General features: G+C 57.3%; 3 protein-coding genes across 3 annotated transcripts; 1 reads left to right on the top strand and 2 right to left on the bottom strand.

The window, feature by feature from the left end:
* Positions 1 to 2509: 2509 nt before the first annotated feature.
* On the bottom strand, positions 2510 to 7871 carry BESB_044320 (splicing factor SF2; the record flags this gene model as incomplete). The annotated part of the gene is made up of 7 exons (XM_029362883.1): positions 2510 to 3728; positions 3957 to 4054; positions 4459 to 4572; positions 4928 to 5039; positions 6317 to 6487; positions 7157 to 7239; positions 7743 to 7871. The coding sequence occupies 7 exons, from the start codon at positions 7869 to 7871 to the stop codon at positions 2510 to 2512; spliced, it is 1926 nt and encodes a 641-aa protein (XP_029220249.1).
* A 2428-nt stretch (positions 7872 to 10299) lies between these two features.
* On the top strand, positions 10300 to 15551 carry BESB_044310 (uncharacterized protein; the record flags this gene model as incomplete). Its single annotated transcript, XM_029362882.1, has 8 exons — positions 10300 to 11042; positions 11483 to 11925; positions 12438 to 12572; positions 12792 to 12899; positions 13285 to 13368; positions 13891 to 13949; positions 14432 to 14832; positions 15395 to 15551. The coding sequence occupies 8 exons, from the start codon at positions 10300 to 10302 to the stop codon at positions 15549 to 15551; spliced, it is 2130 nt and encodes a 709-aa protein (XP_029220248.1).
* A 3247-nt stretch (positions 15552 to 18798) lies between these two features.
* Positions 18799 to 22245, bottom strand: BESB_044300 (putative membrane protein C17G8.08c; the record flags this gene model as incomplete). The annotated part of the gene is made up of 6 exons (XM_029362881.1): positions 18799 to 18848; positions 19164 to 19262; positions 19632 to 19887; positions 20379 to 20554; positions 20985 to 21207; positions 22096 to 22245. The coding sequence occupies 6 exons, from the start codon at positions 22243 to 22245 to the stop codon at positions 18799 to 18801; spliced, it is 954 nt and encodes a 317-aa protein (XP_029220247.1).
* Between the last annotated feature and the right edge of the window lie 678 nt (positions 22246 to 22923).

The following is a 22923-nucleotide window of genomic DNA, read 5'->3' as shown; positions in this document are numbered from 1 at the left end:
ACATGCGCCTAGCCTACGCTAACCTACATATGTGTGTGCCTCCATCTACATTTGCCCACGTATCTTCTGGCGTGCTGCAGTAGAATTGCCATATTCGCGTTCGCCTCATTGGAGGCGATGCAACGTTTTGCGCAGTGCGTCGCACCACATGTTTAGTCGTACAGCTCCTACTAGGTTCACTTACACACATTTGTCAGATCTATCTATCTCTACGCTCACAGGCAGCACCATTCACATGTTCACGTTAAGCTGGAGTGTACTGCTTTTGCTCTTCGTTAGCAATCGTCACTGCATGTAATCCAAGTACCCATCGAGCCTCACGAAGCAAAAGAGGCGCAGTGCAAAGCCTTCACCTTCACAGGAACTAAACGGGCGTGGTGCGGGCGCGTTGCATGCACGCGAAGGCCGAAGCTCGGCTCAAACGCTGTCATATCCGCAAATCACTCCGCACGAACGTGTTGTCGCCGTGAGGTTCCTGTTCGACTTCACACCTCCAGCATCGTTACGGCGGCTCATATCCGCCCACAATCGAAGTTGTTTTATTCATTTGCCATAGCTCCTAGTCACCAAGTCGACAAACGCGACGCTACTTCCTCTCCGGCGTTACACGCGTTTGAGTCAACAACGCAGACCGCGAATAAAATCCCCCACACCTTCTGTGTACCAATTCATATTGGAGGCTCGGAATACTTGCCGGCAAGCATGTATAGAAGGCCGCTCGTCTGACGACCGAGTCGCTCAAGGATGATTTGATGCGCTGGTTCTAAAACAGATTTTTCAAGATTTGCTCTGGTTGTCCACAGAATGAGTGCCATCAGGACGAAACGCTGCAGCGCCTGGCATGCCTATCTGCTTAAAGAACCTGCATGCGCACACTAGTGAAACAGTATACAAATACACATGTGTATGTATTCATATACAGACATAAATTATATGTTTGTGTGTGTTGGGGAATGACTTCAAGCTACGTCCTCCTTTACTGGTCGCGTTCGAGATTTATGGACACACCGACACAAAAAGTGGAGCAGAAGCGTAGAAATATATATATATATATATATACATACATTTTTACAGACATGCACGCAAACTCGAAGTCCAGAATGCATGCATGATCTTGAAGGGCATGAAAGACGAAGACAGTGGGGCAAGCGTAGACAGCGTGTTTTGGCACAGAGATACGTTTACATAAAAATATACGTTTCGCTCCATTGACGTGCACAAGGGGTTCACTGTTCCCATGCAGTGCTCGAGTAAAACGCCGAAAGAGCATGGGATCCGAACGCGGACACCCCACACCGCAGACAGACGAGCAGTGTTGGCAAATTCTCGCGCACAACGCCGACAACACCAGGAAACCGTCTCGTCGCGCGTCGCCTTCCTAGAGAACTTGGATCCGGTACACAAAGACCTTCAAGATCTAAACCAGTAGTCCACCTCGTAGAATATACTCCCCAGAAAATGCTGATAAATAATCCTGTCTCAGTTTAGGGTTGAGACGATGACTCCAAGTACGATGCTACTGATTAGACTAGCATCTGAGTAGTCGTTTGGCCACGAGAGTGGAGAAGACGCGACTCAACGCTGCACGCCAGTACGAGATGCTCCCATACGCCCCAAGACCCGCGCACATGCATGCAGCACTGCAAGAACAGAGATCTAGGAAGGACGCCGACACGCACAGCCGCGGAGGCAAGGAAGTGACAGATGACTCGACAAAACACGACCGCCTTGAGCCTGAGGCGCACGCGAGCTATGCACGCCCCGGAGAAACGCACATCGCGCGCGCGCACATTATTGCAAATTGACACACGGCAGACGAATGCGAGGCCCCAACGCGCGAAACAACGCGCCACCGGCCGATGCACAGCGACTCGCCTGAGCCTCCAGGGCTAGAACACATGCGGCAGGCTCGCAGACGCCGAGCCGCGCCCAAGAGCCAAACGTGGCGATGCGCCGAACTCTGCCGTGCTGCACGCCTCGCAAGCGAGACGCCCGCGGCGTGCCTCGCGTTCGCCCCACGGGGGTCTCCTCAGGGCAGCCGCATGAGAGCGGCGTGAAACTCGCCAAGCAGGACCAACAGCGACCACGCTCCCTTTCCTCCTTCCAGATGGAGATTCAGCAAGCCACGCGCACAAGTCCCGCCCGCTCGCGACGTGTGTGTCTACCTCTTCACTCCTGCGCCTCGCTATCTCCAGTTTTTCGGCCTCCGATTCACAGGCCGCAGACGGCTTCCTTCCCGCGTCCGGCTATGAGCAAACGCCGCGTCGTCCCGCGTACCACATCTTCTGTCACTCCGATTCTTTCCCACGTCATCCTTGACTCCTCACGCGCGGCGCGGGACCCGCCCCCCTCTCCCCCCTCTTCCCCTCCTCACGACAGCGGGACGCGTCAGGGTGGCTCTCAGCAGTATGACTCGCCTTCTCCGCCGCGGTTTCGTCTGCTCGTTGGTTTTTCTGCTATAGACCCGCCCTTGCTCTCATGTCTATCATGCCAGCGAGCGCCTCGCTGCTCAGTCCGTGCGTACCTCGCGGCAGCCGTCGTCGAGGTCTCTGGGCTCGTCGCGCCTGCGCCCGTTCTCGCGGGCATTCTCGCCGTCGATGTCCCCTTGCCGCGGGCGCCTCCGGATCACGTCTTCTTCGTCTTCTCGCGCGCGTTTGTAACCGTAGCGTGCGCGGTAGCCTCGCGACGGCGAGCGCGAAGACGAGAGCTTCTCGCGGCCGCGTCCCTCTCCTCGTAGCTCCTCTCTGCTGCGTTCCTGTCTCCTCTGAACAGACTCGGTGCAGTCTCTAGCGTCGCGGGGCGACGAGCCCGACGAACGCCGCAAGGCCGCGCTCCCGCTGCGACTGGGGCTGTGGCACGACCCTCGTCTCTCGCGATCTTCCTCTTCATCGGAGCAGCCCTTCAAATCGCCACCTCGGCGGTCTTCTTCCTCGTCTGGACGGAGACCTCTTGAGCACTTGCGGGGGTCGCCTTCGTCGGACGACGGGCCTCCGGCGACGCGACGGCTCCCGTCCTCTTCATCAGACGCGTTCCGAGGAGCTCGCCGCCGCCTCGCCTCAGCGTCTCCTACGCCGCGCCGGTCACCTCTGCTTTCACCGTCTTCATCGGAGTAGCCCTTTGCGTCCCTGCGTCGTTCATCATCTTCTTCAACGTACGTCTTCGCCTCTTTCCCTCTACACTCATCTTCTTCATCAGAGTAGGTCTGCGCACTTTTTCCTCGACGCTCATCCTCTTCATCAGAGTAGGACTTCGCACTTTTCCCTCGACGCTCATCCTCTTCATCAGAGTAGGACTTCGCACTTTTCCCTCGACGCTCATTCTCTTCATTAGCGTACGACTTCACACGTTTTCCTCTACCTTCGTCCGCTTCATCAGAATAGGATTTCGAATTTTTCCCTCGCCGCTCATCCTCTTCATCAGAGTAGGACTTCGCCTCGCGTCGCCGTCTGTCTTCTGCTTCCTCGGCGGCGTAGCTCTTCGCGTCTCTGCGTCTGGTGTCTGCGCGCCCTTTCTGCCGGTCGCCCTCTACGCTGTCTCGGCGTCGCCGTCTCAGCTCCTCCTCCCCGCCGTCAGCTTTTCTTCTTCTCTGGCGCTCAGCCTCCAGGCTGCTCGCCTCATTCCTTCTCCTCCCGCGGTCTTCTTCTGCGCGGCGCCGCTCGGGAGAGGAGAACTCGCCAGGCGAGTACCCGCGCGCACGACGCGGCGACCGGCTACCGCGGTAACGCGATCTGACGAGACAGAAAAAAAGCACGCATTCCGGTTTCGCCGCGCCGAACCTAGAGGCGCCGCGGCGTAAGCAAGATGAGGAGGCAGAACATGAAAACGCCGCCCCTCCGCATTACCTGTGGAACCCGCGGGCAATTTCGAGTCTCGCGCCGCCCAGTCGGTCTCTCACCAAAGAGTCCGCCACCGATCCTCTGAAGTGCCCGCGAAAACTCCATTAGTTTCAGTCCTACAAAAACTTCGAGGCCTGATCGCGCGAGAAATCGACTTGCCTGTCGCGATCTCTTCCAGGGCTCGGGCGACGCCGAGCGGGGGCGTAGTCGTCACCAGCCTGCGAACAACGCCAAAGAAAACGCTCGGCAGAAAGCCGAACTCACGGCTCAACTGGAGACAGAAACAGTCAGACCGAGCGCGAAAACGCGCGGAGAAAACAAAAGAGGCAACACACGCAGCGCTACGGATTCCATGTCTACGCGCCTACGGCAGAGCCACGTTCAATACAAATGCATAGATGTACATATATACATACATATATACATACACCTATATGCCTATATGTCTGCGACTCTCTCTCTCTTCACACGCCTGCGGCAAGGCTGTTCAATACGCGTACGTACACATACGCATATATATACTCATATATATATGTAGATCGGGGGACAGTGTCGCTTGCTGATTTTGTGTGCGGCTCCCTGTCTACACGCAGTCGTTTGCGCGACGACGCACAAGGCTTACATCGCGTTCAACGCGAATCTTCGCAGTGTGGAAGATGTTTCTAAAGAGGCTTCCGTGCAACTTGCGCAAGGCATAGTCCATGTCGTCCGCGTTGGAGTACTCCACTACTCCTACCTGACAAATAGGCACACATCCAGTCGCCACAATTGCATTGCTTCTGCAGATAGACATAGTTATACGTCCATGCACACATACCCCCAGTAGCATTCCTTCGCATCGGGAAAATGGTCTAGGAGCGTTGAGCCGGCAGTCAATTCTCACATGTGCGCAGAAAAACGTACTGGGATGTATGCATGTACACATACTTGTTCTCGCATGTGCGTAATGTTCGTATCAGTCTATATATGTATATTTGTGAACATATATATATATATATATATATATATGTATGTCATAAATATGGACTGCCGCTGGTCCAGAGGCTTCGATCGTCCCAATCCAAGCTCTCCTGCCCAGAGAAGCCGCTTACGCCTCCTTCGATGTTTGCGTATCCGACGTCGCCTGCGCGGCGCATGTGATCCTTCAGATCTTGCCAACTCGCCGTCGAGGGAAGGCCGAAGACGTTCACGCGGAACTCGGATCTGCATACAAACGGGAGACAGCGCTGGCGAGATGGCGTTCAACTGTTGCAAAGGATACGCTCGTAACTCCTTAAACACCGAAAGAGCGACGACGGACAGAGCCGCACGTTTTTCGCGTGATGCGTCGCTGCCCAGGCGTCTCAGAGGAGAGTGAAGCCGGCCGCGAAGGAACAACGCGCAATCGCCACGAAGGCGCAAAGGCATGGCAACTACGCAGACGAGCTGAGGCGGCACCCGAGGCAAGGCGGAGACACAAAAACGGCGAAAAAGCTATGAAAATGGAAGAAACTGGGTGAAACGCGGGGGGAGGGGCGACGGATGAAACGAAGAGGGAGAAAAAACTACCGCAGCGCGCAGATGGAAAGACTTGAAGCCCTGCATGGACAGCAGTCACATTCGTTGCTTATGCCGATGCGACGCGACGTGAGCTTCACACACAGGCATTGGCATCCGATATCAGACGCATTCATGCGAATACGACACAGCAGCCTTTATTAAAAGACGAAAGGTTGACACGCGCTGTCGTAGGCGCTGCGTGTGTATCGCGAAGGGCGGCACTTGGTAGCCCTGTTCTCCGCATAGCCGCGTTGTATAGGCTATGTCAGATCCGTTTGCTAGCATAGATGGCAAGTCATGCTCGGCAGCAGGTCCGCACGCTGTGTCTAACGTATCTGCTGCCCAGTTGCCTCATCTATTTCACGTTTAACTTGGTTTTACTTTGCACAGAGCCACGGCATCGCCGTCCACCAGCGCCTGCTGCGTGCTCCACCCCTTGCGCCTGTTCCCGCGCGCGCGCCTGCCCGGAGTTCCCTGTGCGTCTCCGCTGAACGTTTGCGCCCTCTCTCTCTCCTGTCTCCGTTTTCATTCTCTCCGCGCGACAAGCGTTCGCGCGCCGGGTGCCGCCTCGTCACTCCCGCCCGTTGGCAAGCCTAGCGAGAAGCCTCTGCGGAGGAGGCGCCCAGCCCCGTCCTCACAGCCGTGTGAACGCCATCTGCATCACCACCAGCCAGTCAGATGCACGCAGCGTTCACAGACCCGCACACAAGATAGGCGCGCACTGCGGGGGGGGGCGGAGGGGGGAAGGCGATGCCCGCGCGCTCACTTGAGTGGATTTCTAGAAGCGAAAAAGACACTTCAGCGAGCGTCGCCACGCACGCAGGTCTCGCCTCCACCCGAAAGGGCTTTGCGGAATCCCCTCGCAGCCGTCTGTGTCACAAACGCCGCTCCGATCACTTTCGGACAGGCCGCAAAGGGGTATAGGGTTTAGAGTTGTTTACCTGCGAGGCGGCCCGTAGGCAGTTCCGCCGCCGTCACGCCCTCCGCTGCCCCAGCCGCGCTCTCGCCCGAAGTCGCCTGAGCGTCGAAGTCTCTGGCGCGCGCGCTCGATGCGGATGCGATGAAACCCCAGGCGTGTGCCGTCTCTCCCGTCAATCGCCTCGTCTGCAGCTCTAAACACCGACCCAGACTCAAGCAAACAAACGCCTACATGAATATATATATATATATATATACGTTTGTATATCTGTATGTTTAGATATATATATATATATATATATGTAGGGCTCTCATGGGGATGCGAGGTCTGCGGACACGATACTAGGCCGTGCAGAAATATCCGCGGTCGAGAAGGAGCTGTCTTTCAGCGCGTTGCCTCGCCTCGAGAGCGTCAGACACAGGAATTCAACAGGCACAGCATACACCATAAGATTATAAGCGACGTAGACGTGTAGTCCTGCATGTCCATATGTACAGATAACCGATATACGCGTACAAGTGTGAGTCCCGGACACATGCGCCTCAGTATATATATATATATATACATATATATATATATATATATATATGACTATGTATGGCTGTGTATGAACACCTGCATATCTGTATATCTCTATATGCATATATATATGGATGCCGAGAAGACCCAAGTCTGCTTGCCGCCGCGCCTTGAATTCGCCATGAGTTCCCGCTCAACGCAGGACGGCCAATATGCGAAGGCAGCAGCAACTGTGAGCACGCATGCAAAGTCTTATGGTTTCACGAGTAGACGAGAACGGCCTCGGATGCGGAACAGTAGACGGAAAGAGAGCGCGACTGCGCGATTCGTGAGAAAGACTTACTTATAGTCGGCGAACTGAACGAAGGCAATCGTAGAGTCTGCCGCGCGATCGCGCCGAAGTTCAATATCCTCGATTTTCCCGAACTGAAGACACACACCGCAGCACCCAGCGCATGGCTCTTCCGCTTCTCACAGGCGCTGCGCGACTCTGCCATAAGTATTTCACAGCGGAGCAGCCGCATGTAGACGGTGATCGCTATCTGTTCTTCTTCCGTGTGTTGGCACCAGATGCATACGCCACAAAACGCGAATAGATCTCACTCTCGTCGTCGCGGCGCCCTTCCTCTGAAGCGGACAGCCTCGACAGCAGGGCAACATGCTCCTCCGCTACCGCAGCGAACATCTCACCCGCTCCCCGCCTCCAGCGATTCCATCGACGGACAGCAACATCGATGCAGAAACGAAAAGGTCTCTGCATATCGACGAACTTACATGGCTGCGGGCACGGGCACAACTCTCTCGCCTGCAGAAGACGATGCAGAGGCTTCATCACACAAGCTACGGCTAGCTACCTGCGCAGGTGGCGTCGATGTTTTGCCGCCGCCGCGTGGGAAAGGCACGTGGGCTCACATGACAAGGTTTCTTACCTTGTAGAACAGGTCTTCGACTTCGCTTTCAGTCACGTCGAGCGGAAGATTCGCGACGAAGATTCTGCTGCCCTGGCGCGGCGCGCTGCTCGAGCGCCCGCGACGCGGAGAAGGCGAAGGCCGCGACATGGTGCCTTTAAGGGACCGTTTATGATAATCCAGAGGGACCAACACAGGCTGCTCGCGCCGGTGCAGTGGCACGCGCGGCGAGGCGGGAAGGTAGACCAGACGCTAAAGAATGGAGACAGCCCTGCGGCAGCAGCGAAAGAAGGCGCAGGGAAACAGAGAAGAGGCCGGAGGATGGCAAGGCTGCGCAGAGAAAGAGGAAGGCGGAAGGTGTGTCGCTCAGGTCTGCGCCCGCGAGGGAAGCTGAAACTGAAGGAGCAGTCAGGAAGACACCGCAGGATGAGTCACGACCTGGGGGAGAACGCGTGGAGACAGCTGTTTAGACAGAAAAATGCGAGCTGCGACGCGGATGACGTCGGGAGCTGCACGCGTTCCTGTGGCGGTAGTCCGCGAACGAGAAAGCGTTGCGTTGACTGCCGAAGCGAATCGCGCCCTCGAGAAACTAGACACAAATCCGAGACCCGCGGGCGCGCCGCCCTCGTCACCTTCTCAGCGACGCTCTCAGTTTTCAGTCACTGCAGGATTCGAACGATTCCGCCGTTAAACGTTGCGAGGAGACAAGCGCAGTCGAGAGAGACGGGGCTGCACTTCGTCGACACCTGCGAAAAACTCGTCCGCGAGGCAAGCTGCGGAGCACCAAGGCCTGGCAGAAGAGGCCAAGCGAGAGCCGCGTGCAACGCACTTTCTTTCTTGCCGCAAAGGAGACTTCGTTTCCTTCTTTCGCTGTGAAATGCGCCAACACACGCAGAAACGACCGAATGCGGAAGACGTGGCGGGCGTGAGAGAAGGCACACCGATGTCTACATCAGGAAGTTGAGCAGCCGTGGTCTCGCGATCCGAATTTTCTCGTGGATTTCTCCAGACCGCCCGAAAAAACAGTGCTTCCCAGCGAACGATGAAGACGACTCGAGGATGCTCGTACAGCAACGCCAATGCCACGATGGATCCGGATCCCGGAGATTCCTTGCGCGTCGCTCTCACGCCCTCTTTTCCTTAGCGCAAAAACAAGCTTCGCTGTGGCAAAAGGAACGGCTTTTCTCATTTCACTTGCACTGCTCGAAGGCGCCAAAGCCGCTGCGTGGCGTCTTCAAACGCCACCGTCGTGCAACGAGCGAAACAAACGAAATTCGCACATGTGAAAGAAATGCAATGGCTTCAAAGAGCCCACAAGCTGCACGCTCGCGAGAAATCCGTGTCTTTGCTACGAGCAGCGGCTCCTCTAGGGGGGTCTGGCATGCCCCTCTATAAGACGCTTGACCGTGTCGATCGGCTCGTGTGCTATGGGGCTCCGTTCTCATTCAGGCACACAGAACCATAGTAGCGTGAGTCCGTGTTTGCCGCCACGTTTCCTCTGTAGGTATCTTTTTTAGCGAAGGAGTTGTATTTCAATCTCTCCCTTTTGCATACTTGTGGTGTAGTTGCATTGCCCTTGTTGCTATTCGTTTCCTCCGGAGAATATGTCGAGACGTAGCGGCGAGACAAGGTTGAGTCCTTGAAGCCACTTTTGCGCTGGCAAATGCTAGCCGCGGACTCGTGACGTTTTTGAAGTTTTCCACCGAACCGCGGCTTTTTGTTTCCGCAGCTGGCTGAACAACGTTCGTTGCGTCGTCCTTTGACAGGGGAAGGAGGTGAAATTTCGGTATATTACCGCGTCTGCATCCCTGTTTCGTTGATTCTTTCCGTGCCCGCGGCTGTACGTACACGCGAGATTCCATCTGGCACGAGTCGCGTATCGAAGTCGCTATCTAGGATATCCGTCAGTGCTCGTGCCTTCGCATCGGAATGCTCACTCGGGGCTATGTGTAGGTCTTGAGAGCGGTAGCGAGGTGTCACGGCGCTAGTAGGCCCTGCAGAAAAACAACACAACGGGAGAAGTCAACCCGTTCCGCGGTATTTACAGGCGAGTCACGTCCCGAAAGCAAGCGCGCAGCAGGTTCACTTCCTTAGGCGCTGTTTTCTCATACTTTTCGGTCTTCGTCCTACGCTAAGCTCGTCTTTGTCTCTTGTGTCCGGTAAGCCCCGTGTCGCTCTCGCGTTTCCGCGGATACAACAAAACGGAGCCCTTTTTCTGTCGTCGCGGAGGATTCCTCGGAAGCTCAGGCGCGTCGCGACTTTCCCGTGGGGCTTCCCGTCGCGTCGCCATGTCTCACCTCTTTTCGTGACAACTAGCAGTCTTTCTGTTTTTTTTCTGGTCGAGACCGAGCCTGAACGCAGTCGAACACCTGTTTCTCCGCCTCCACACTCGCGTCGTCGTCCCCCCCTTCGCCAACTCGCTCTCGGTCTTAGCTCCCTCATGCCACCTCAGTTCTGTTTCTTCGGCTGCCGTCCGCTACTCGCATGCTATCCGCCTTGCCTCATTGTTTCTGACGCCGCCTGGACTCCCGCGGGTTTCTTGCCATTTACCTAAACGCTTTCGTCTTCACTCTGCGCCATGAAAGCGTCGGCGGCATCTGCTGCCAAGAGGCTTACTGCCTCACTTCCTTGTTTCGCCTCCTCGCGGGAGGTCCCGCGCACATTCAGGAGTGGCATCTGTCAAAGGTCTCATGTCTCTGGTTTCCCTCCGCAGTCTCGTGCTCGGCAAGCTGGCGTCGCGCTACGGCCCTTGTTCAAGCGGTTTCCCTCGCGTCATTCTCCATCTCACAGTTTCATGCTCTCTGCGTTCTACAGTCTGTCTCGCTCGCCGCTCGCTAGCCGTCTCTCGTCTTCTGCTTGCTTGCCTAGTCCACTGGAGTCTCTGCCTTCGTCGTCTCCTCTCCCGTCTGTCGCTCCGCCCTCTTCGCGTCTCGTTTCCTCAGCTTTTCGTCGTGTGCCGTCGCCTCTGAAGATTTGCGCTCGCGACCAATGCCTGGCTCACCTGCCACTCACAGCTGCCTTTGCCGACATCCCATGTGCGCGCGCGGGCCCGCTCAGCGGCGCCGTCGCCTCCTCGCCCCCCGACCGCCTTCGTCCGAGCGGGACTGTCACACGTGAGCAGGGGACGCTTCTGCGAGCTGGTTCACTCGCCAGCGTGGGCGTCGCTGTTGGATCCCACGCGCGACGCGGCTTCGCCTCGGAGCGACCGGCGCGAGAGCGCGAAGGGCCTCAAGAAGACGAGACATCTTGTCTGCCGCCCCAAGTTCACGATGATGAGTCGCTCACGCTGATGCAGCAAATGGCGGAGGCCTTCAACCAGAGGTGAGAACGCAGACGCGACCGGGCTCAGCGAGGTGGGACTTGCAGCAGCAGCGGGACTGAGAGGCCGGTAGCTCGCTCGCCAGTCACGGAGATGTTGTGAGTACGGATTCCCAAGCGGTAGAGGCTTTCTCAGGCGAGAGGCCTCGCGAAAACGCCGCGTTTCACGCGCAAGCGCGTTTTTAAAAGGCGAGGACTCATGGTGTCTCCAACGCGATGCGCCAGACGAAGGGGGATACTGTGTGTACTGAAATTGTGTATACTGAAGATGCCGAGCGAGTCAGCTGGTCGCCTGCAGCCCTCCCTTTGAGTGGTCAGATGAGCTGCCGCCGCGCAGCGTTTGTCGCGGATGCGCGCGCTAGACGTACTTTGAATAGATGCGAGACGCTCAACGCCATCCTGTCGAGGCTCATTCAGCCGTGTGCTTCGCTCTGTGCGTGTAGGCCTTGCCGCTCGCGACGCACGGCGCAGCCGCAGGCCGTGCATGTAGTCGGCGACCTCGCCCTCTCGCCTAGCGTGACCACCTCCTCCTTTGTGCCCACTTTCGCCGCGTCTGCTTCCGCGTCGTCGCCCCCCTCGCCACGCGCCGCAGACAACAGGCGTGAATCGGACGTCGCCAGCGGCGCGGAGGCCGCAGATCAGAATCCGGGGTCGTCTGGCGACGACTGGGCGTCCGCGCTCGCAGAGCCGCGCGCGAGCGGCGGCGCACATCCCTCAGCACCTGCTTCTTCCTCGGGGCGGCCTTCTGGGGAGTCACAGGAAGCGAACTGGGGCAGGTCGAAGGCGCGAGATGAGATGCCGCAGGACGGCACGGAAGAGCTGGTTGTGGTGGACTTGGAAAAACTCAGGCGCGACTCAAAGCTCGTTTTCCTGCCTGTGCAAACGGGTAAGCGGGCTGTCTCGTGTTGCAGCGTAAACCCTAAACCCTAACTCATCCCTGACCGCGCTGCTCCTTTCACACCGCCGTGGCCTTCGTATGGGCCTGCATGAGTCGCGTGCCCCCGGCTAGCCCCGAACCTCAGATAGTTTCCGATGTCTGCTTCATAATGGTATCCGTGTGTGTCGTGCGTGCCTCCGCGCGATTGCCTTGCGAGATGCGTGTCCATGGTCTTCTTCACGCAGCGCAAGGCGAGACGGCGTGGCGGCTCGCTGTGTCTTTAGAAACCGGGTGAATCTCTCGAGACGCGCTTCCCTCTTGAGTATATATATATATTTATACAGAGAGAGGTGGCAGAGAGCAAGCGTTTACGCGCTTCCCTCGAAGGCCGCGGCTCGGTGTGAACGCGCGAGCTGCCTTTGACGGCGTCTATGGGTGTCCGCGTGAGGCGAATGCACGATAGGTCTGTCTGTGCGTAGAGACTGGGGCTTCCACCACCTTCTTTGCCACTGTCTGCGCAGTCCTCCGAACGCTGGTCGACACCTATCCGGGCATGTATGTCTGGCGCGACGGTTTCGTCCATACGGTGAAGCAGCTGCTTGCTGCTGCCGGCCTGGTGTCTCCTTCGCAGCGCGTTTCTGACGAAGTTCTTCATCGTAAGTCCGCACTCTTCAGCGGTGCAGAGTGGGGGATTGCCCAGGCAGCGGGACTCAGCACACAAGACGGCTCGCCGCGTTGCACGTCCCCTCGCGGCTCTCAAACGTAGCGACGGGTATGCGTTGAGGTCTCCGCCCCCCGCTCCCCTTCCCCGCTGGAGGAGAGGAAGAATGCGTTTTTGTTTTCTCTATCTGTAATTTGCGTGTGTGTCTCCACAGAGGCGTTTGATTTTCTCGATAAGAGCAACAACGAAATCATCGACCTGCTTGAGGCCGTGCGCGGCCTGCCGCAGCTCTGTCGCGCGAGTCACGACGATCGAATTAAGGGTAGGCAGGCGTCGGGCTTCCGCGCTTCGCTTCTTCCTCCGCGCATATCTCCCACAGTTGCAACCAAGGCTTCTGCTCCTGGTCGCCAACGTAATCGTAGATAGATATAGGTATATCGACATGCATAAGGATAGATAGATATAGATAGACATAGATAGATATGCATGTATAGTCGGGTGTTGATCTGCAGCTTCAAGCCGGAAAGTCTGAAGCGCGTTTGTCTCCCGCAGCTCTAAACGCACCTACCTGTACCTGTCTGACCGTGGGCGCGAGCAGGAGGAGGGAAATTCAGTTGCGGGGGTTTTGCGGGCGTTGCCTGAGTCTCTCTGGCGAGTGTGATTGTCTTTGGCAATGCGCTTGGCTTTCTCTGGGGCAATTTTTTCAGCTTTGTTTGAGCTGTTTGACCGACGCGGCTGCCGGCGGCTGCACTTCGATGAAGTCATGGAGGTTTTCTGCTTCATCTATCGAGGTCAGCGTCGCTACGTTTCACGTTCGTTCCTTTGCGTAGGGTTCAGCGTTATATTAAGAATGCCGCTAAGCATTGTGCTGCTGGTGCTTTTTGCGTGGCGGACATGAACCGCGAGAACGTGAATCCGATACACGAGGGTGAGGGTCTCACGATTCAAAGCAGCCGTCAAGGTCGGAGAGAGTGGTTCATTTTGGCGTCGCTTCGCTTGTAGCGGAGAGAGTCCTCAAAACTGTTACTCCACCTGGCCTTGAGCGTGCAGCTTTCCCTGGCCTCTGAAGACGCCTAGTCGTCTTCCACTTGTGTCTCCGTGAGTTTCGAGTCTTCTGTCAGCAGCAGTCAGCGTCGTTTTCGCAGTCGCCGAAAGTGTCTTCTGTTTCCTCATGGAGGGCGCTGACGCTTTACACTCAGTCTCCACGGCGGCGTCGCGCGTGTTTCCATGCTCGCAACCAACCTCGACCCCCGGTTTTGTTGAGCGCCTCTCTGAATGTTTGAGTGTGTGGTGTGCACCTCTGTCTTTTTCAGTCATCCTCACGCCGTCTGTCGTGTCGCAGCTGAAGGAGGCGTCTCTCGATTTTACGACGGTGCGTCTGCGCGCCGCCGCGAAACCGATTTTTCTTTCGTTCTGTCCTTTTGCTTGCCGCCGACCGCGTCTGCCCCTCTCTCCTGCGGCCAGCCGCGAGTTTCTCGTCGGCATCCGCCAGTGTCCGCTAGTGTCGCTCTTTGCGACCTCCGGAGTCGTTTTGAATTTTTACGTCCTCAATGCGTGCTCTGGAGAATATAGTCGCTTCTTCGTTCAAATATGTATATATATATATATATATAAATCTATTGGTTGGTGGTTCGGAAGTCATTTTTTCAAGAGTCGCGGCGGGTTGCTCTGTGCGTGTGAATCAGCTTTCGCGGCCTCAGTTTGTCTCTGCACATTTACATGCTCGCGTACGAATGTAATAATCAGCCGCGCGGATGCGGTGCGTGCATCTTGCAGTGCGGCCCTTCTTACGGCCGGCGCAGGCGCCGTGGAGAGGCACGTGTCTGCGACGTTTCCCTCGTTTCTGCGCCTCAGATTGACGACATCGCGCTGCACACGACGCGGCAGCTGTTCTCGCATCTGCGGCGCGCCAGCGCGCTGCCGCTGCAGCCTTCTCGGGCGTCGATTGCGTTCAAGTATGGCTTCCCGTCGCGCGCCGCGCCCAGCGAGACTTCCCCGGCTTCGCGAAGTGCGACGGCCGCTGAGGGCAGCAGCCGCGAGAAGCTTTCCTCCGCGCCCTCCGCGTCCTACTTCGCCTCCTCGCGGCGCCCGGCGACGCCGCTCGACGCCTGGGAAGGGAGAGAGCGGCGCTGTGAGCGCGGAGATGAGAACAGAGAGGCCAAAACGCGCGAAATCGCCGCGACCGAAGAAGGCCCCTGGAAGCAGGCGCTCCAGCGCCGCGACGAGTTCATTTCCTATAAAGACTTCAAGGAAATGTGAGCGACCTGCGACTTCCTCTGGGGGGACGTCTCGCGCGGTCGTCGCGTGCTCGGGAAACGCCCTGTTTCTTCTATGCTGACCGGACTCGCCGGTAGCCATTCAGGCGCAGAAAGTCGCGAGATTTTGCTGTCTGCGATTTCCCTTTCTCTCTGCTGGGCTCGCGTGGGGGTGGAGCGCGTTGCCCTCTGCAAGGCGCCGAACGTCGCGCGCATCGAAGGCCCTAGTCCGTCTCTCCATTTGTCCGCATTCATATAGATGCGCATACATATAGCATCTGTATCTATTTTTTTATACATACGTATGCTTAACTGCATGCATATCTGCTCATATACATATATACATATGCTTATATACTTACGTACATATATACATAGGTATGTATACATATTTACGCCTGTATAGACGCACGTCGAAGCCTGGATGCGCCCAGAGTAGCACCTCGCATAGGCTAGATATCGCGCGCTTCTCCCTACTTGTCGCCCTGTGTCTGCGTGTTTGCTGGGATAGGGGTCGTCGTTCAAATCGTCTATCTGAGTTTTCGGGTGTGTGTCTTTTCAGCTGCGCGACGCTGCCGCCCAGTGTCGGGTTCTCGAAGGCCTCGCTGTTGGAACTCCCTCTGATTCTCCTCGTGCGCGACGTTCTCGCTCCCCTCCGGTCTCACGTTGTCATCCGCCGACGGCGAAGCGCTTCTCGGGGCTCCTTTGCTTCCAACTAGATGCTTTTCGCGTGAGGAGGTCTCGCAGGCGCTGAGTCCTTCTTTGCGCCTCTCTTCAGACGGTCTGTCCTTAAACCCTAAAGGGCGAGCGCCGATCGCCCTCGCCGCGGGACGTTGAGCCACGCAGCCGCTACAGAGAGCGTTGCTGTGTCAGATGTGTCTGGCTCGCAGCTCTCTCGTCTGTGAGGGGTTGCCTTCTCTGTGTTAGCCCGGCTCAGGGCTGTGTGAGGTCTCGCGAGTGTGCGGGAGGTGCTTTGGCTATAGGGGCGCGGCAGGCTTGTCTGTATGCCGAGGCATCTCAGCGCGCGACGCGCTCGATGCTGTGAGCGTTCTCCTGTATCTTCCAGTGGACTCAACCGTGCGAGTTAAGTTCTTTTTGCATCCTTGCTCTGCAGGCGTCATTGCCCCTGTCTCCGAAGCGAAAAGTAACCGGCGGAGCGGAGACTGGCAGATGCTGGGACAACCTGGAACACTCACTCACTGTAGGCGCCGAACTTGCGTCTTCTGTTCACATTTAGTGGTTCGAATAATCCTGAAGATATTGATTTCGCTCGCATGAAGTGCCTGCGGCGGAGTGCCGAGTCGAGTCAATACTAAACCCCAAATTCTGAGTGTGAAACGCGCCTTCGTTGAGTTACGAGCTGGCGGGCTCCGCCGACAGAATTGTCTCAGAGCAGTGGAGACAGGCGCGGACGAGGTGAGAGTAGTAAGGTGACTTAATGCGCTTCACATGAGGGCATAAAAGGCGCACGAGAACTTGGATTCAGTAGAACGATCTGCAAGATGACTCGCAGGCCGTTGCTCGTTGCTGGCTAGTGAGCGGTAAAAGTGAAGCAAGCGGTGTAACATGCAGCTGAGTGGATTAGGAGAAATTCGCGTGAACTAGTGCGCTGCGGTTCTTCTTATCAGCACGCTCGAACTCGAGAGCGTAATTGCAGACTCCACGTTTCATGGCTGGAGTACTGGTTTAGATCGGGAAGGTCTCTCTTTACGATATTCAAAGTTCGGTGACAACCATGTTAAGAGCATTAGAAGAGCGTAGTTCAATTGATGTCTACTGCGGTTTACAGAACCAATAAATGCTGTCTGGTGGAACTTCCATGTCGTATTATCGCACCCAGATAACGCCATACCAGTGAACCGGTTTGTAACTCCGCTACGCATCGTACCTGAATGGTTCTGGTCGCATATTATGCGGTGTTAAAAGTTAGCGTGTAGAATATATAACCCCAAAACCATAACTTCGTCATCTCAATGGTTTGCGATACAACCCTCTTGATGTTAGTATGTACGGCATACACGGATCGGAGCTAAAAAGTGTTGGGGTTGAATATCCTGCTACATTCATTAAGACTTTCTAGGCGTTCTGTAAAGATCTTGCATCACATACCTTTTGATTTGCTTGGCATTATAGAACTTGTACATGCTACAAGTCTTAACAAAACAGTGGTCTCCTCGTCGAGGGGGGTTTCCTCAGGCACTGGGAGAGAGGCCAGTGGAGTAGTCTGCACGCAAAAAAGCACGTGGAACTAAACCGTGTTCAGGTGGAGTATCGATGGAGTTGTATATCGTAGTCGCATGCAGGTAGGTGTGTGAAGCCAATAGTGGAACGCAGCCTCCCCGTAATTTGTTGAAGAAGGGACACAAAACAGCTGCGTCGCCCTCAAGCCCAAATGCACGTCCTCTCGCAGTCGGGTGCGCCATGGCAATCCAAAACGGGCTTCGTCTTCACGAGTCCGCACCGCTCGATCATCCCTAAGAGAGAAGTGAAGGGATGCCAAAAGCTCAGCGACCGACGAGCACGTCGAGCAGTTCGCGGATTCCTCCTGAGGAACTACTACATGTCAATCGCTGTGCGGTAATAGGGTGAGTCTGCTCCAGAATACCTCAATGCGGAAAACGGTCTCAGAATTGACAACCTCTGTGCGCCCTCACGGCGATAGGGAAGGACAGGTGCTTAGGCCACGTGCCGTGTGCGCTCTTGTTCGCTTTCGGCTGCATTCCGGTGTTTCGCTGAGGTCGTGTGGCGCTGTGTGCCTGGCCGTTTCGCCTTACACAAAGCACGAGGTGCTTCTCTTCCTTCAAATTCTCTCACTAATTAGATATCTGAACAAGATATATATATATATATATATATATATATACATGCAACCATACATACATGCATACATATGGATATGTGTCTTTTGCTCTCGTTCGACCTATGAGTCCAAGCCGCAGCGAAGCAGCGAAGAGACCGAAGCGAAGCGCCTCCTGTGAATATTCTGAGAAGAGCCAAAAGCCCGAAATGTCTGTTCATTTTCAACCAGATACTGCGGAATCGCCTTTCTGGCGTTCTGTTCCAGCGTGGGGGAACGCGCGGACTCCACGCCTCTGCTAACAGTCTGCCGAAATCGCCGAGGCGAGTCGCGCATGAACTCGCGCTGAAACAAAACCGATTGAAACCCTGACTGGGTGACGACGCACTGTTAGACAGAAGCAGAGACCGCAGGGTCGCGAAAAAGATGAACGAGAGAAGAACGGGCGCGGCCGCGCGCAATGAGGTGGTCCCGCGCAGGCGGCTATTGTAGGATCCGTGCCTGAGAGCCGGATCGCAGTCTACACATTTCCCTCTGAGCACATGCCCGAGAGATAACGCAAACCCAGAAAAAAAAGCGACAGATAAGACGAGGCATCGGCAATCTGAAGCTGCCACGTCGCTGAATGATGAGCAGCACGCGCGACAGGGCGGGGATCGGCCTGAGAGCCAGGCCCGCGACCGACTGGACACGAGCTGCTCGTCAACCAGGAGACGAAAAGCGATTTCTGCCGCCTCGCCTTCGCGGAGGCCGGCGAGAGGAAAGACTGAACTGGAGCCCTGGAGGGCGAGAAACGAAGGTGCGCCGAACGGAGTGCCGGTGGGCGTCGCTCCCCAGTCGATTCCTGCTTCCACCGGAGCGCGGAAACACCGAAAAACGAAATACCTACTCACCGAAACGAACTCACAAATGGAGTGAAACTGCACCCGACGACCAAGAAGCGCGACGCGGCGACCATACCCTCAAACACGCATCGGGGGGGAAGGATGGGCACTGAATACCCCAGAGGACGGGGCTTGCGCAAACGAATCCGTCTTCCAATAAATGAGAACGTAAGGCGGCAGCCGCGCCCCTAGGAGGCGAAGCCCCAGAGACAAATGACGCGGCGTTAGAACAGACAGAATGCGATGGAAGTTCTTCGTCTGAATTGCCGGGCGAGGCGCCGCGCCTCACACGTCCAAGACCGCACCGAAGATGGCAAAGAGGATGAACATCACGCCTGGGAGGCACAGTCCAAACGAAAGCCGAACGCCGCTGAGGGACCGACGCTGCGAGGCGGAGACGCAACTGCACGCCAGCTGCGCCTCTACTAGAAACAACAGAGCAAAGTGCAAGCACGTCGTCACTGTAGAAGCTAGGCGCTGTGCTGCTGAGGTCGTTTAACGCATGATCCTGCCACCGAACACAGAGCGAGCGAGCCAACGCCTCTCGGCCTCACGCACAGCTCCGGTCGGGGGTTTCACAGCACAGAAGCAGGTGACTAAAGAGTGCCCGCGGAGTTGGGTGCTGTGTCGACTTTCTCCCCGCAGCGTACCTCCAGCGAGCAAGACCAAGCGCTCGGAGATGCGTGCGGCGAGAACTTTTCCGCCGATAACCGCCAACGCTGTGCAGAGGGCGTGTCCCAGCGCAGCGCCTGCATCCACATGAAGTCAGTTACAACCGAGACGCGAGAAACGCGTTCAAGGTGCCGCCGGCCGCGCCTGCGGATCCCGAGAGAGGCACAGATGGAGGGGAGAGGGGGAGTGGGAGCCGCGAAGTAGAGCGGTTGGGATTTTTTTCGCGTTTTACAGTATCCAACCTGCGCGAGGCGCCTCGCACCTGCATCCGCTTACGTAACTACCGCTGTGGACAGCAACAAGCATGTGAATGCATACTTACACATATGTAGATCTATGGATATAGCTAGAAACAGGCGCCTGTGGACGCCTCCCCAGAGACGGGGCTACGCAGAGGCAGACCCCAGCGTGTCGGCTCTTTCAGGCACGCCATCGCCTTGACTTACCCGCAAAGACTCCCGCCACGTTTCGGCTCGCGGCCAGCGCGAACGTAGACATTTGGGACCTATCACCCCATTCAGCGACGAAAGTCAGCCCGAAGCTTTGCAGAAAAACCGGGTTCACGAGTGACGAAATCGCGGCGGCAACGGCGCATCCGGCTCGACACAACACGCCTCGCGACGCCGTCTCTGGCGATCGCAGCACGTCCCGCGCGGTCGCCTCGCCGCTCTTGAGCGTCCTCCGCGCTTCCTCGTCCTCCGTCTCTTCGCTCGTCGTCGTCGGCGCGGCGGCGGCGGGCGCGCCGCCGTGGCCTGGAAAACAGGGACAACGTGAGAGCCGGCGCACAAAGGAGGCAAGATGGAAACGAGAAAAACCGTAGAGTCGTCCCATCCAAAAACCCGTACGACGGTTGCGCGGCGCAAGTCGCCCTCAGACAGGAGGCGCCGACAGCCGACGTGAGAAGAGGCATCGAGGCACGCGTGCGCGTAGCCGACACACCACGACAGAAGGAGATAGCAATGCAAAGCGCGTCCGCAGAACGGCAAACGGAACGCCAGCTCGGGGCCTGAGCGCCAGATTGAGGCACTCTGTGGCTGCGAGGCACGCGGAGGATTTGCACAGACTGAGGACACACCCCGCGCAAACGCCGAGACACCTGCAGACACACGCTGCAACACGAGGGCAGCAAGCGTTTCCACGCGTGAGATATCGGGCGCCGGCGCGGAAGCGAAACCGCACGAAGGCCAGCGAACCGGCGCAACCTGGGTCCACTCACGAGCTAGAGGGCCGTCTCCGTCGAGGTGCGACAAGCCGGCAGCGTCCTCGGCGCCTTTCTCTTGGGCGCGGGTTTTCATCTCCGTATCAGTCCCCTCTGAGTCCTTCTTGATGGCGAGCTCCTTCTCGAGACGCGACATTTCTTCGCCGGTTTCTGGACGACGCACAGCAGACCACGAACGCGCAGACCCATGCGAGTCCGCGGCCGGGAGGCAAACCTCATCCGGAGACCCGTGGGGGGACACGAGTCGTCCATAACTCCACTCTGGAGGCCAAGAGAGGCGTGAGGCAGAAACGCGGCGCCAGAGGCCCTGCTCCGCGATGCGAGAGCGGCGCTCAAGAGTCGGAGACGCTGTCCGCGCCCGCGCTGTTCGCCGCCAGGAAAGCCACTTCTCTGCGTCGGGGACAGGACAGCGAACGGGCGCAGGAAGCCCCTTCCCCACTTCTCCCCCCCCTCGCGTCTGAGCCGCCGAATGCTGCCCGTGAGGCTGCGGTTGTCGACGAACCCAAACTCCGGCGCGAGAGGGCCGCTCGTCCTCTCGGCGCTGTGGCCTCCGGCGCCGCCGCATGGGCTTCCAACTCACCGCCGTCGTCTGTAGAGAATCCTTCGATGAGCATCTTCACGCCGAAGATCGTCAGCATGGCAATCATAATCCAGTGCGTGACTTCGGCCGAGAGCAGCGTGGGGAGCAGCACGCCTCCCGCGGCGCTCAGACCCGTCATCAGCCACAACGCGGAGATCGAGCCGATGAAGACGTAGACCGCGTTGCCCTCCTTCATGGCCAGTAGCGCCGTGATTAAAAACGTCTGCAAAGCGCGCCGCACACGAAGCCGAAGCCGACCTCGAGGTCGAAAAGGCATGCGCTTGCGACGCGTGGCGGGCTCGCCTCCCAGTCTGCTGGATGACTCCGCCCCCGTGGAGATGAGCCGAACACAGACAGGCAGACAAGCAAACAGAGACACAGCGACACACAGAAGCGACAGAAGGCGACAACGCGAGAGCTGCGACCTAGGTGAAAACGGAGGCGCCGTCGGTGTTCCCTCAACTGGCGCCTCGTGCTCACGCCAGGAGGGAACGATTCAGAGCGACGCAAACGGAACTTCAACCCCTGCGGCAACGCCCCGAGATACGTCAAACGACGCCTGGTGTGTCGAGATGGAAAACGGCGTTCACGGTGTATGGGGAGCGCCACCCGGTGCAGACGCGGAGGGCGCGAAACCGACGACAAAGCAGGACACGAAAAATCCCCTGCGGACTGACGCATGCGCGGGTCTACTGCTACCACGGGTTCTACGGATTATTCGCGCTGGCGCAAAGCAAAGAGATCATCTGCCTCTAAGCGATCAAGGAATGCGGACGTATCGCGCTTGCCACCGCAGAACTCTGAGGTCGCTCTACAAGACACAAGAGAGGCAAAACTCGGGGGATCATTCTGCTGGAGCGTCGAGCGGGAACGCGCACCCGCGGGGGTGGCGGGCGGGAGTGGGGGGGTCGTGCGACAGACGATGGATGAAAAGAGAGCGATTTGACGAGGCGAGCCACGCGCACGTATGGAGAAGAGGCACCCACAGCGGGACGGCCGCCGAGAAGGAAGCGCGAGTCAAGGGGAAGTCAGGCAGGCACGTAAAAACGATACACGAGAGCGGAAGAGGGCGATCACCGTCCACTCAAGCAAGAACAACAGGGTCACGCACCTTGTCGCCAAGCTCCGAGCACATGATGACGAAGAAGGAAGCCACGAACGTGGAGAGGAAGGACGCGTCGACCACGATGCCGGCCGGATAGGAACCTGAAAGCTCCGCATCCCCCGCCAAAGAAAGCGGCGACGGACCCCCGGGGTTCATCTTGCCAGCTGACTGCGAGACTCTCTTCCGGCAGACGGTCTGAGACTCTTTCCTTCGACTTCCAGGGAGCGGAAAGTCGCCTTCCAGCGAAACAAAGCGGACTGCCACGCCTCTGGGCCTTCGAAAGCGAGGTCTATGGTCTAGGCTTTCCTCAGGCGACGCCTCTCCCGTTCCCGAAACTCCGGCATGCGCAGGTCGCCTTCAAGTCGCGCAGCAAGCAATTCCGTCCTTTCCTCCTTTTCGTCGGATTTCTTGGCTTTCTCCAGGAACCCCTCGCGTTTGCCGTTTCAAATTTTAGGGAATTCTGGACTCCGTCTGCCTCCGTTGTCCGCCTTTCCGGCTTTCTTCTGTGTGCCGCCCTGGTCTACTCTCGCTCGGGGCTGAGAGTCACAGGCGCGCAACCGCCCCGCTCCTGCTGAGTTCTCTTCGCAGCTCCTGTCGCCGCCAAACGGCGCAGAACACATGCAGTCGCTGCTGACGAGGGAGCTGTGTTCTTTATGTGTCGCGATTAGAAGGCTTTTGAGAGGCGCTGCATGCGCGTCGGGATGCACATCAGAGAAGGCCGGAGGTAGAGCGCGTAGCGAAAAAGCGCCTCTTTGGTGTATTCACATAAGTGCTTGCTTATCATCCATCCGCGAAAACTCTCGCATTCAGAACCGCCGATTCGCCACGAAATGC

This window comes from Besnoitia besnoiti, chromosome III, assembly GCF_002563875.1.
Source record: "Besnoitia besnoiti strain Bb-Ger1 chromosome III, whole genome shotgun sequence".
Taxonomy (NCBI): Eukaryota; Apicomplexa; class Conoidasida; order Eucoccidiorida; family Sarcocystidae; genus Besnoitia; species Besnoitia besnoiti.
Note: the sequence above shows the minus strand (reverse complement) of the source record. Positions and strands in the feature narration are given on the sequence as shown.